Source organism: Schistocerca serialis, chromosome 4 (genome assembly GCF_023864345.2).
Source record: "Schistocerca serialis cubense isolate TAMUIC-IGC-003099 chromosome 4, iqSchSeri2.2, whole genome shotgun sequence".
In the NCBI taxonomy this organism is placed as follows: domain Eukaryota; kingdom Metazoa; phylum Arthropoda; class Insecta; order Orthoptera; family Acrididae; genus Schistocerca; species Schistocerca serialis.
The window spans coordinates 227,864,176-227,878,770 of record NC_064641.1 but is presented as its reverse complement, the minus strand read 5'-3'; the positions used below and the strand labels follow the sequence as shown (position 1 = coordinate 227,878,770).

General features: G+C 45.5%; 1 protein-coding gene across 1 annotated transcript in view; it reads right to left on the bottom strand.

The window, feature by feature from the left end:
- Positions 1-13,007: 13,007 nt before the first annotated feature.
- Positions 13,008-14,595, bottom strand: part of LOC126474362 (MAP7 domain-containing protein 1-like) — a 191,250-nt gene continuing 189,662 nt past the window's right edge. The window contains exon 8 of the mRNA XM_050101828.1: positions 13,008-13,172. Coding sequence (XP_049957785.1) covers positions 13,008-13,172 — 165 coding nt within the window. The remainder of the gene's footprint in view (positions 13,173-14,595) is intronic.

Here is a 14,595-nt window from a genome sequence, read left to right as displayed (position 1 = left end):
ACGGTGTACTACAGTTGGTCTGCGTGCGAAGACGAATGCAGAATAACAATAGCAGCAAGCGCTACATGCGGACACTGCGACAGCTAGACCAAACCACAACAGTGCACTACAACCACACTCGTAAACACGGTCGTCATCGTAAACATGTCCCTGCAGATGCTGCTCGCCGACCGTGGCCCGTGTTTGTTACAACACGCAACTGAACGTCGGAGGTTTCAAGCGTCAACTTTAGGTTACAATATCTCCGGATGTAATTAACGTTTTACAATGCAACAAACGGCACTGACTACGTATTTGTTTATATGTTCAGATGTGCTAACAAAACTAACGTAGTTCCATTTTAAAAAAAACGTAGGTTTGTGTTAAAAAAGATACTTCCGTGCATTTTTGTATGGTTTGTATTAAATAATTACATTAGCCCCTCTCCTCACGTTCAGTCTGTGGAATCGGTTCGTCAGTATTTGATGTGGCTTACGAAATATATCCAGCGGTAACGTTAGGTGACTCACCCTGTATATATTACAAAAATATGTAGCCTACTTCCGTCCAAAGATTCATTAGAGTTTCGTGTAAACATTTGTAGTAAATCGGTCAGGAACTTTTTGAGATTTCCAGTAACAACGTTTCCCCTTTGTATATTACATACGTCTTTACATATCGTATGTATAACTGTGAAAATGATTTTTTTTGTTATGAAATCATGTGACAGCAGAACTGTCAAACTAACCAAAACAAGTTTATTTATCCATCCACAATTAGGAACAAAAAAAAAATAATCAACCAAATCGGTCAAGCCGTTCTCATGTGATGATCTTTCATACAACTGATTTTTGTTGTTGTTGTTGTGGTCTTCAGTCCTGAGACTGGTTTTATGCAGCTCTCCATGCTACTCTATCCTGTGCAAGCTTCTTCATCTCCAAGTAACTACTGAGCGCTACATCTTTCTGAATCTGGTTAGTGTATTCCTCTCTTGGTCTCCCTCTACGATTTTTACCCTCCACGCCGCCCCCAGTACTAACCTGGTGATCTCGTGATGCCTCGGGACATGTCCTACCAACTGATCCCTTCTTCTCGTCAACTTGTGCCACAAATTCTTCTTGTCCCCAAATCTATTAAGTACCTCCTAATTAATTACGTCATCTACCCATCTAATATTCAGGATTCTTCTGTAGCACCTCATTTTGACAGCTTCTGTTCTCTTCTTGTCTAAAGCATTTATCGTCCATGTTTAACATCTGTACATGGCTAGACTCCTTACAAATACTTTTAGAAAAGACTTTCTGACACTTAAATCTATACTTGGTGCTAACAAATTTCTCTTCTTCAGAAACACTTTCCTTGCCATTGCCAGTCTACATTTTATATCCTCTCTACTTCATCCATCATCAGTTATTTTGCTCCCCAAATAGCAAAACTCCTTTACTACTTTAAGCCTCTCATTTCCTAATCTAATTCCCTCAGCATCACTCGATTTAATTCGACTACAGTCCATTATTTTCGTTTTGCTTCTGTTGATGTTCATCTTATATCCTCCTTTCAAAAGACTGTCCATTCCGTTCAGCTCCTCTTCCAGGTCCTTTGCTGTCTCTGACAGAATTACGATGTCATCGGCGAACCTCAAAGTTTTTATTTCTTCTCCATGGATTTTAATACCTACGCCGAATTTTTCTTTTCTTTTGTTTCCTTCACTGCTTGCTCAATATACAGATTGATTAGCATCGGGGAGACGCTACAACCCTGTCTCACTCCCTTCCCAACCACTGCTTCCCTTTCATGTCCCTCGACCCTTATAACTGCCATCTGGTTTCTGTACAAATTGTAAATAGCCTTTCGCTCCCTGTATTTTAGCCCTGCCACCTTCAGAATTTGAAAGAGAGTATTCCAGTAAACATTGTCAAAAGCTTTCTCTAAGTCTACATATGCTAGAAGCGTAGGTTTGCCTTTCCTTAATCTAGCTTCTAAGATAAGTCGTAAGGTCAGTATTGCCTCACGTGTTCCAACATTTCTACGGAATCGAAACTGATCTTCCCCGAGGTCGGCTGCCGGCCGAAGTGGCCGCGCGGTTCTGGCGCTGCAGTCTGGAACCGCGAGACCGCTACGGTCGCAGGTTCGAATCCTGCCTCGGGCATGGATGTGTGTGATGTCCTTAGGTTAGTTAGGTTTAACTAGTTCTAAGTTCTAGGGGACTAATGACCTCAGCAATTGAGTCCCATAGTGTTCAGAGTCATTTGAACCATTTGAACCGAGGTCGGCTTCCACCTGTTTTTATATTCGTCTGTGAAGAATCCGCGTTAGTATTTTGCAGCTGTGACTTATTAAACTGATAGTTCGGTAATTTTCACATCTGTCAACACCTGCTTTCTTTGGGATTGGAATTATTATATTCTTAAAATCAGACTATCTGAAACTCAGCGTGTCAGGTATATTAGAAAACGCCGTTTTAGCAACTTTTTCCCCTCTTCGATAACCTTCAGCAGACGACCCTGCGAGGGTCGTGAAAGAATGTGATTGATATGTAAAGTCCGTCGGGAGTTTTGGTAACTCGGTCATTTGACATTGTTTTGCGAGAGTTGCGATTTTCGTAAACGTTGGTGCATTTGTGTGGCGCTCAGCTGACGCACCTGGTGCCGGAGAAGCTGGGCCGGCGTGGCGGGCGCGCCAGGCCCTGGAGGCGGCTGCTGCTGCTGCTGCTGCTGGGAGCGCGCGTGAGCCGCGGCGTCTGGCCGGCGCGCCGGCTGCCCCTGGCCGCGGTCCCGCTGCGCCCGCCGCTCCGCCTCGGCCAGCGCCTCCCGGATGGCCTGCGCGCGCCGCGCGTCCTGCAACTGCTGCCCCGACACCGACATTCAGGCGCCACACCGACTCCAGCACACATTATATCCATAACAAAATCATATCTGCATCAAACTAAGGCAACACGAATCAGCACAGGCTCAGGAATACCACTCGGATGAAACACAAATGTTTCACTATTTGTTCTCACATGCATCTACCAGGGGCGCTAAATAAGCAATGCAATACATATTTTTTTCTGTAAGCAGGCTGACTCTTTTCTCGATTCCGATACACAATATTATTCCGCACTATTTTGGAAACAAAGTACACTACTGGCCATTAAAATTGCTACACCACGAAGATGACGTGCTGCAGACGCGAAATTTAACCGACAGGAATAACATGCTCTCATATGCAAATGATTAGCTTTACAGAGCATTCACACGAGGTTGCCGCCAGTGGCGACACCTACAACGTGCTGACATGAGGGAACGTTTCCAACCGATTTCTCATACACAAACAGCAGTTGACCGGCGTTGCCTTCTGAAACGTTGCCTCGTGTAACGAAGAGAAATGCGTACCATCACGTTTTCGACTTTGATAAAGGTCAGATTGTAGCCTATCGCGATTGCAGTTTATCGTGTCGCGACATTCCTGCTCGCGTTGGTCGAGAATATCGAATTGGCGGGTTCAGGATGGTAATACGGAACGCCGTGCTGGATCCATACGGCCTCTTATCACTAGCAATCGAGATGACAGGCATCTTATCCGCATGGCTGTAACGAATCGTGCAGCCACGTCTCGATCCCTGAGTCAACAGACTGGGACGTTTGCAAGACAACAACCATCTGCACGAACAGTTCGACGACGTTTGCAGCAGCAAGGACTATCAGCTCGGAGACCATGGCTGCGGTTACCCCTGACGCTGCATCACAGACAGGAGCGCTGCGACGGTGTACTCTACGACGAACCTGGGTGCACGAATGGCAAAACGTCATTTTTTCGGATGAATCCAGGTTCTGTTTACAGCATCATGATGATTGCATCCGTGTTTGGCGACATCGCGGTGAACGCACTTTGGAAGCGTGTATTCGTCATCGCCATACCGGCATATCACCCGCCGTGATGTTATGGGGTGCAATTGGTTACACGTATCGGTCACCTCTTGTTGGCATTGACGGCACTTTGAACAGTGGACGTTACATTTCAGATGTGTTACGACCCGTGGCTCTATCCTTCATTCGATTCCTTCGATACCCTACATTTCAGCAGGATCTACATCTACATCTACATCCATACTCCGCAAGCCACCTGACGGTGTGTGGCGGAGGGTACCTTGAGTACCTCTATCGGTTCTCCCTTCTATTCCAGTCTCGTATTGTTCGTGGAAAGAAGGATTGTCGGTATGCCTCTGTGTGGGCTCTAATCTCTCTGATTTTATCCTCGTGGTCTCTTCGCGAGATATACGTAGGAGGGAGCAATATACTGCTTGACTCTTCGGTGAAGGTATGTTCTCGAAACTTTGACAAAAGCCCGTACCGAGATACTGAGCGTCTCTCCTGCAGAGTCTTCCACTGGAGTTTATCTATCATCTCCGTAACACTTTCGCGATTACTAAATGATCCTGTAACGAAGCGCGCTGCTCTCCGTTGGATCTTCTCTATATCTTCTATCAACCCTATCTAGTACGGATCCCACACTGCTGAGCAGTATTCAAGCAGTGGGCGAACAAGCGTACTGTAACCTACTTCCTTTGTTTTCGGATTGCATTTCCTTAGGATTCTTCCAATGAATCTCAGTCAGGCATCTGCTTCACCGACGATCAACATTATATGATCATTCCATTTTAAATCACTCCTAATGCGTACTCCCAGATAATTTGTGGTATTAACTGCTTCCAGTTGCTGACCTGCTATTTTGTAGCTAAATGATAAAGGATCTATCTTTCTGTGTATTCGCAGCACATTACACTTGTCTACATTGAGATTCAATTGCCATTCCCTGCACCATGCGTCAATTCGCTGCAGATCCTCCTGCATTTCAGTACAATTTTCCGTTGTTACAACCTCTCGATACACCACAGCATCATCCGCAAAAAGCCTCAGTGAACTTCCGATGTCATCCACAAGGTCATTTATGTATATTGTGAATAGCAACGGTCCTATGACACTCCCCTGCGGCACACCTGAAATCACTCTTACTTCGGAAGACTTCTCTCCATTGAGAATGACTTGCTGCGTCCTGTTATCTAGGAACTCCTCAATCCAATCACACAATTGGTCTGATAGTCCATATGCTCTTACTTTGTTCATTAAACGACTGTGGGGAACTGTATCGAACGCCTTGCGGAAGTCAAGAAACACGGCATCCACCTGTGAACCCGTGTCTATGGCCCTCTGAGTCTCGTGGACGAATAGCGCGAGCTGGGTTTCACATGACCGTCTTTTTCGAAACCCATGCTGATTCCTACAGAGTAGATTTCTTGTCTCCAGAAAAGTCATTATACTCGAACACAATACGTGTTCCAAAATTCTAATGCACGACCGCATGTTGCAGGTCCTGTACGGGCCTTTCTGTATACAGAAAATGTTCGACTGCTGCCCTGGCCAGCACATTCTCCAGATCTCTCTCCAATTCAAAACTTCTGGTCAATGGTGGCCGAGCAACTGGCTCGTCGCAATACGCCAGTCACTACTCTTGATGAACTGTGGTATCGCGTTGAAGCTGCATGGGCAGCTGTACCTGTACACGCCATCCAAGCTCTGTTTGACTCAATGCCCAGGCGTATCAAGACCATTATTATGGCTAGAGGTGGTTGTTCTGGGTACTGATTTCTCAGGAGCTATGCACAGAAATTGCGTGAAAATATAATCATATTTCAGTTCTAGTATAATATATTTGTCCAATGAATACCCGTTTATCATCTGCATTTCTTCTTGGTGTAGCAATTTTAATGTCCAGTAGTGTATAATCTCCGTCTAATGCGACGGCCTTACGCCACCTATAACAATAGCATGATCGGGAAACTCATTCACGATATTCTTCAAGCTCTCTCTTCACTGTTCTGTCACTATAGCACTTGACGCAGGCGTCCCGTTAGAGCTTCCGATTACCATTTTTGAACAACCTGTGGTGTTTTGTTTCTCCCTTATTATTTTACACTCAGAATCCCTAATAAACTCACTAGATATTATCAAATTCCTTGCTGCAGTAAATATGCCGCCACCACCGGCGCCTCACCTGTTTTTGCGATGTGTATGGTGCCCCCCTCCCCCCTCACCCAAAAAAATACAGACAACAATTAGTATGTTGTGTGGGAAGACAAACTGATCGGTTTTCACGAAGGTACCCATATCCGGAAACACACAGCTTGAACTCTGGAAGTAGTCGAAGTCTGAGAACGAACGGATGCCACGGCTTGTTCCGATTCTTTCTGGTAGGAAGGTACGCAACCGTGTAGCCATCTGGGTACTAAGGATGCACGACCTGAGCCTAATAACATTTCCTGCGTGTGCGCTACATTCTTCCACACATCCCTTGTTCGTATCTTTCTGCGGACCTCGGTGGTCTACCATTGCAATAACTTTGTTGATAGCAGTACGACATGCACCAGTATGCAGCTATGGAAATGACTGACATGGTGCTTGCGTATGGCAGACCGGATTGTAGTGGGAGAGATGCTGAAAGACTGTATACGGAATGTTTTCCAAACAGGCGTACACTACATCATTCCACGTTCGCGGCCATTGTGAGAGACGCCTCAGAGAAGCCAGAAAGTGGCACGTAGGTGTTTTCCACCTGAGGTGTATCCATTGCACAGCAAAGTGGTAGCTCTTTGTGTTTGGTACTTGTGAATACTATTCTTAGTCTACTGTTTGTCCTCTGTAGGGTAATGCGGGTCGTCCACGCTCGGCTCGAACACTACCGCTGGAGGAGGATGTGCTGACAATGTTCGAAGAGGACCCAGACATTGGGACTCAGCAGGTGGCACAGGTGCTCCACACGGGTATGGCTTCTTGTCCATGAGCACCAGCTCCGCCCATACCATCTGCAGGAAGTCCAGGCACTACGAGGACTAGCCATGATGGGTACAGTTTGTGCAGTAGTATTTGAACAATTCATACTCCAGCCACAGTTCCCAATCTTAGTGCTATCCACGGATGAATGCACGTTTACTAGAGACGACATCCGTGCATACAGATAATTCAGAATCACCAACACAGTGTCGTTATTAACATCTGGGTTGAGATAATTGGTGACCGTATCATTGGGCCATACCTGTTGCCAAACAGATTGCCATGACTGATCTGCCTCACATTTATTCAAGAAGTTTTACCTACCCTATTTGATGTAGTGCCACTAAATGTTCCGATAGACATGTGGCTTCAACACGATGGAGCTCCAGCATACATTGATGTTGATGTGAGGAATCACCTCAGCCTCACATATCCCAATCTATGGATTGGTAGAGGTTGATCAGTTGCATGGTCAGCACGCTCGCCAGATCTGCCACCTCTCGGCTATTTTCTGTGGGTTAGTATGAAGAATATGGTGTATGGCACAACCGTAACATCAGCAGACGACCTTATTGATCGAGTCCACGGAGTGATTGAAATACTTCAAAGACAACTGCACATATGCATGAGGCTTAGCATCGCCCTGCACTGACGCAGTAGGTTAGCAGCTCAAAGCCCGTTTGTAGTGTAAACAGCTCGATGTGCAACTCATGTTGGGTTTGTTGACGTAACGTAGACGCACACCCATCTCAGACGTCGTTGTTCTCCAGTGCCCAAGCTGTGCACTTCCGGATATGAGTTTCTTTTTGAAAACCGATCAGTCTGCCTTCCCACACAACATACTGAGCGTTATCGGTGTTTTCTTCTTTTGGGACACCTTGTATGCTGTAATCTACACTACTGGCCATTAAAATTGCTATACCAAGAAGAAATACAGATGATAAACGGGTGTTCATTGCACAAATATATTATACAAGAACTGACGTGTGATTACATTTTCACGCAATTTGGGTGCATAGATCCCGAGAAATCAGTACCCAGAACAACCACCTCTGGCCGTAATAACGGCCTTGATACACCTGGGCATTGAGTCAAAACGAGCTTGGATGGCGTGTACAGTTACAGCTGCTCATGCAGCTTCAACACGATACCACAGTTCATCAAGAGTAGGGACTGTCGTATTGTGACGAGCCAGTTGCTCGGCCACCATTGACCAGAAGTTTTGAATTGGAGAGAGATCTGGAGAATGTGCTGGCCAGGGCAGCAGTCGAACATTTTCTGTATCCAGAAAGTCCCGTACAGGACCTGCAACATGCGCTTGTGCATTATCCTGCTGAAATGTAGGGTTTCGCAAGGATCGAATGAAGGATGGAGCCACGGGTCGTAACACATCTGAAATGTAACGTTCGCTGTTCACAAAGTACCGTCAATGCAAACAAGATGTGGCCAGACGTGTAACCAATGGCACCCCATACCATCACGCTTCAAATGGTTCAAATGGCTCTGAGCACTCAGGTCATCAGTCCCCTAGAGCTTAGAACTACTTAAACCTAACTAACCTAAGGACATCACACACATCCATGCCCGAGGCAGGATTCGAACCTGCGACCGTAGCGGTCACGCGTTTCCAGACTGAAGCGCCTATAACCGCACGGCCACACCGGCCAGCCATCACGCTTCCAATGTGCATTCGCCGCGATGTTGCCAAACACGGATGCGACCATCATGGTGCTGTAAACAGAACCTGGACTCATCCGAAAAAATGACGTATTGCCATTTGTGCACCCAGGTTCGTCGTTGAGTACACCATCACAAGCGCTGCTGTCTGTGATGCAGCGTCAAGGGTAACCGCAGCCATGGTCCCCGAGCTGATAGTCCATGCTGCTGCAAACGTCGTCGAACTGTTCGTGCAAACTGTTGTTGTCTTTCAAACGTCCTCATCTGCTGACTCAGGGATCGAGACGTGGTTGCACGATCCGTTACAACCATGCGGATAAGATGCCTGTCATCTCGACTGCTAGTGATACGAGGCCGTTGGGATCCAGCACGGCGTTCTCTATTACCCTCCTGAACCCACCGATTCGATATTCTGCTGACAGTCATTGGATCTCGACCAGCGTGATCAGCAATGTCGTGATACGATAAACCGCAATCGCAATAGGCTACAATCCGACCTTTATCAAAGTCGGAAACGTGATGGTACGCATTTCTCCTCCTTACACGAGGCATCACAACAACGTTTCACCAGGCAACGCCGGTCAACTGCTGTTTGTGTATGAGAAATCGGTTGGAAACTTTGCTCATGTCAACACGTTGTAGATGTCGCCATCGGCACCAACCTTGTGTGAATGCTCTGAAAAGCTAATCATTTGCATATCACAGCATCTTTTTCCGTCCGGTTAAATTTCGCGTCTGTAGCACGTCATCTTTGTGGTGTAGCAATTTTAATGGCCAGTAGTGTATATTTAGAATTCCGTTGCTGTTCATTTCCAGCCCCAACCAAATTACAGTTCCCACTATTACGTCGGTATTTTTATCTTTAATAAGAGGTGCTGTATCTGGGGTCCTTCTGCAGTTTATTAATATCATATTAACCTATTTTGTTTCCCATCTGAGAACACAAACGTTAGCTGAGAATAGTGAGGCTGATAAAAAACCATGTGCACGCCACAAGTACTCTGCTACTCTACCTGCCACATCATGCGTGTAATACACACCTGTCCTATTAAGTGGGGCCTTACAGTTCTCCATGTGATAGCGGATGTCAAGAAATTTGCATCCCATCTCGTCGCTAAGTCGTCTGAGCGTCTTCTACTTTGCTCTGAACCAGAAGACCGCGGTCGACTCTAGGGCAGACGCTACAAATAGCTGAGACTGAGCTTGCAATCTGCTGTCTTCACCAAATCAGCCAATCGCTGTAAGGAAGCGAGGATGGCCTCAGAACGCAAGCGACAGGCGCCTACTAGCGCAGACACGAGCCATAATTTGAAGCTGGTTGCCTGCAGTGCATTCTATGTGCGCTGGCAGAGTCCCCTCCGCATCTCGGGTGACGCCACCTGGCAGACGTACCGAGTGTACACTGACTTTCTTTCCCGACCTGCCTGCTGTTTCCCTGAACGGCTGATTTACCCAGCTAATGATGGAATCCCACTGAATATCATCCCCGGCTTCTGCATTTGCTGAGAAAGAAAATGTCTTGAAGGAGGGTTCCGCAGTTCCAGATCGGCTGAAGTCTTTAAAGTTGGTAGACTTCGGGTCATGAGTGTGCCGTGGCGGCCACAGCCAACATCTGTGATCTGAAATTACAGTACCCATGCGTGCACTACCCATTATGAAGTGACTGTAATGCCTAAACACTAAAAAAAAGTTAGTGGCGGCACTTCCACTCTTCCTAAAGCTGTCAATGTTTCGGGGTTCGCCGGCCGCTGTGGCCGAGCGGTTCTAGGCCCTTCAACTCGTAACCGCGCTGCTGCTACGGTCGCAGGTTCGAATCCTGCCTCGGGCATGGATGTGTGTGATGTCCTTAGGTTAGTTAGTTTAAGTAGTTCTACGTTCAGGGGACTGATGACCTCAGATGTTAAGTCCCATAGTGCTTAGAGCCATTTGAACCATTTTTGAACTTCGGGCTTCGATGGGCAGAGCTATAGTCCAGACGGCATGAGAAGATGAAACTTCCTTGCAGATTAAAACTGTGTGCCCGACCGAGACTCGAACTCGGGACCTTTGCCTTTCGCGGGCAAGTGCTCTACCATCTGAGCTACCGAAGCACGACTCACGCCCGGTCCTCACAGCCTTACTTCTGCCAGTATCTCGTCTCCTACCTTCCAAACTTTACAGAAGCTCTCCTGCGAACCTTGCAGAACTAGCACTCCTGAAAGAAAGGATACTGCGGAGACACGGCTTAGCCACAGCCTGGGGGATGTTTCCAGAATGAGATTTTCACTCTGCAGCGGAGTGTGCGCTGATATGAAGCTTCCTGGCAGATTAAAACTGTGTGCCCGAGGACCGGGCGTGAGTCGTGCTTCGTTAGCTCAGATGGTAGAGCACTTGCCCGCGAAAGGCAAAGGTCCCGAGTTCGAGTCTCGGTCGGACACACAGTTTTAATCTGCCAGGAAGTTCCATATCAGCGCACACTCCGCTGCAGAGTGAAAATCTCATTCTGGAGGCATGAGAAGATCCCTGACAGCTCGCAGCGCTGTTGTCAGCTTTCAACTGCGAAGTGTTAACCGCTGCAGGTGTAAAGAATAAACGTCTGTAGAGCTGTGACAACACCGAGACGTTGCCACAGAAATGTTTACAAAATCGCATTACGTTGTTGTTTGTGGTAGGCGCGCGGAAGTGGTGCGTCCAGCCCAGTGCAAGTGCCAGGGATGAGCTTACACCGTCTCAGGTATAGCTTCTGGTGATTCATGCAACCTCGCTGATACCTCTGTGGCGGCGTGAACAAACAGTATTCATACACGACGGTTTGAAAACAGTAGATGCAGGCGAACAGACAGATTTTGTCTTGCTAGATTTCCATAAACCATTCTACAATGTGCCGCGTTGTCAACCACTAATGAAGAAACGATCACACAGAGTATCTCTGCTAATATGTAATGGACTCGAGGAATATATACTTAATAAAACCCAGTGCAGTAGTGGAAATCAGAATAAAGGTACGGTTCATACGGAAGTAATATACAGTGTCTGAAGCATACTGTACATGTGTTGAATTTATTACGAAAGTAGTTGATACATATAAGACATAAACTATCATAACAGAATTACATAGTTTCTTTCGTAACACGACTAACAAAATAAGGCGTTTGCATTGGTATGAAGCCACTCACTGTCCTATTATGTTACTGAATTGTTAATACTTTTCCAACTTTTTTCTTCCTAATTATCTAAAAAATTCTCTCCGGCTTTGATTTTGTTTGGGTTTGTAGTTCACGCAGGGAAACTGTTGGCCCCTATTCTCATATCGCTCTTTTCAAGTCACATACGGGCGTCAAATTGCCTTCCACTGCGATAAACACACCTTGCAAGTATCCTACAAAGGTTCTCCACGGGGTTCAAATCTAGATCAACACATCGATATCTTTATTTTCAAACCACATTTTTGTTGTGGTGGAGACATACGCAGATGCATTAACTCGTTGAAACATTAGACTTTCGTGCCCTAGGTCCTCATATATTGTAATCAATTCTGTATCTATCATCTCAGTATACATGTTAGAGTTCATTTTAGTGTTCTCCCAGGCAATGCGTGATTTATCTTTAGCGCAGAAGGCTGTCCAAATCATAATACTTTCACTACTAAAATTTCTGCTCATTGTTGACTCAGAGAACGAGAACTGTTTACATGAAAACAAAACAAGAAGTGCCAGAAAATGATGAAAATGAATCACAAGAAGAAGTAACTGAAGAGGACGTATGTTTTTCAGGAAAAGACGGAATAGCTAAATGGAGAAAAAGTAAATATCCTACAAGATCATTTAAGATCATAGCGCAGTTACCTGAACCTTAAAATGAACCTCGTATAATAACGACAGAAATAGTTATTACGAAGTTATTTTTGGATGAAGATATAACACCCATTATTGCAACATGTACTAATATTTACATCAGTGAAGTTTGAGGTAACTTTTGTAAGGAAGGGAATGCTAAAGAAAGAGATGTTACAGAGACCAGAGCTTTCATTGGTTTGTAATATCTCTGGGATAACTAAAAGGATAACGGGCTTGAATCATGCTACTTATGAGTGAGTGAAAACCGATTCAGGCTGCATTTGAAATGTCTGATGTTTGATAGTATCCTTGAGAGACCTGTTCGCAGAGAGAATGACAAGTTGGTTGCTCTCAGAGAGGTATTGAAGCTATTTACAAACAATTGCCAAAAATGTCTATCACCTAGTGTAACAGTATGCCTTACGTATTTGTGTATTACATTTGGATTTAAGTAAAACACTCTTAAAATCATTCATATACGCCTTTCAAAGTGTCCAAATACACCGTTTATATTGTGGATGACACCCATTATTCGCGCGAGTGACTGTGTCAGAAATTATCGAGCGAATAACGGAAGGTTAAAAGTGTTAACTCTTGTGCTCACAATTCCTGTGCAACTGTGGCCTATTCGGCAGTCCTGTGGCAGATGTACGGTACCCAACAAGTCATGGGACAGACCCGACTAACGATGCATTTTCTACTTGTCGATCGCCCTGTGCCGCTGCAGCTAGGCAACTCCGTGACTCACCTCCTTGTCCTTCCGCCGCCGCTGCTCCTCCCGTAGCCGCTGGGCCTCCAGCTCCCTGTCTCTTCGCAGCCTGGCCTCCTCCATCTGCTCCTCGCGCATGCGCCGTTCGCGTTCTTCTTTTCGCCGCCTCTCCCGCTCTTCCAACTGTAACAATCGTATTTTCGCATTCGTGATACACCCAGAAACTCGGAATAATGTAATGCAACGGAAAGAAGCCCTTAAGCCGTCGGCGCACGGACCGTGCATCCAAACGTTGAGTGTTGGGCGTGCCGAGTTTCTGACGTCATTGCGTGGAACAGCAGTCTTTCCGAACGTGCAGAGCCATATCAGGCATGTCAGATATTCTGAGCGTGCGTCTGAGCGTTGACCAATGAGATGGCACAACGCCACCTACGTCACACGCACGCCGTCTCCCTTCAGTAGAGTTGTGAGGCGCCATATTAGCTTTCATTTCAAGCCTATATGTATATATGCCGTTTCTGAGCATCAGCAAGTTGAGAATCACTGGAAAACCCATTGTTAATTGTGTGATTCGTTCCAATAAAATATTGAGAAATATCATATTCGTGACAAAAGAATTATTGTAACTTGCGTATTATGAGAGTAGGCTATCTGAAGGCAGCGACACACTGAAGGTCCACCCAAAACGCATTGTTCTTGGTATAATTTGTTATAATTAAATTTCAATTAGTAACATATCTACGATAAGGTTTTCAGAAAGGTGTAACGTAAAATGTTTAGATGCACTGGATGTGGCGTGGGTTTAGCGTAATGAGTACGCCTGCACGGTAGCTCAGCGTGTTCGGTCAGAGAGCCGGTTGGCCTCTGTAATAAAAAGACTGAGTGGAAGGATCAACCACCGAACTTGACATCCTGTCTTGCGACGTCCGCAACGACCAAACACAACGATCAATAACGAACAAAATGAAAAAAAGAAAAAAAAAGTACCGTCATTGACCTGTATAAAGTTGTTTGTGGGTGCGGTGGTTCGCGTCTTGACACCTCAATTTTTTTCCCTAACATTCCCGTTTTTATTAGGTTCTGATACTTTATTATTACTTTAAGATAAGTAAATACTATAATAGTTGATGTTATGTAAGTATAAGTTCACCTTTTTTGAGGGGTGACTTTGTTCGATTGGCTTAATCTACAGGACAGCTTGCGCTACTTGTATAACGATAATTTACTCCTTTTTGCTTTACGCTTCGTAATTCACATGTTGCAAAGATTCTGCTACTGGGTAGGAATAGTGGTCAAGTAAGACTGACCTTGGGGCTTTACTAAAATGTGGGAATGATGAAATGATGTTTATCTTATGCAGAGAAGTATTCCAAATTTGTACCCCACTGTTTGTAACGGAACTTTTACAGGGTGTTTCAAAAATGACTGGTATATTTGAAACGACAATAAAAACTAAACGAGCAGCGATAGAAATACACCGTTTGTTGCAATATGCTTGGGACAACAGTACATTTTCAGGCGGACAAACTTTCGAAATTACAGTAGTTACAATTTTCAACAACAGATGGCGCTGCAAGTGATGTGAAAGATATAGAAGACAACGCAG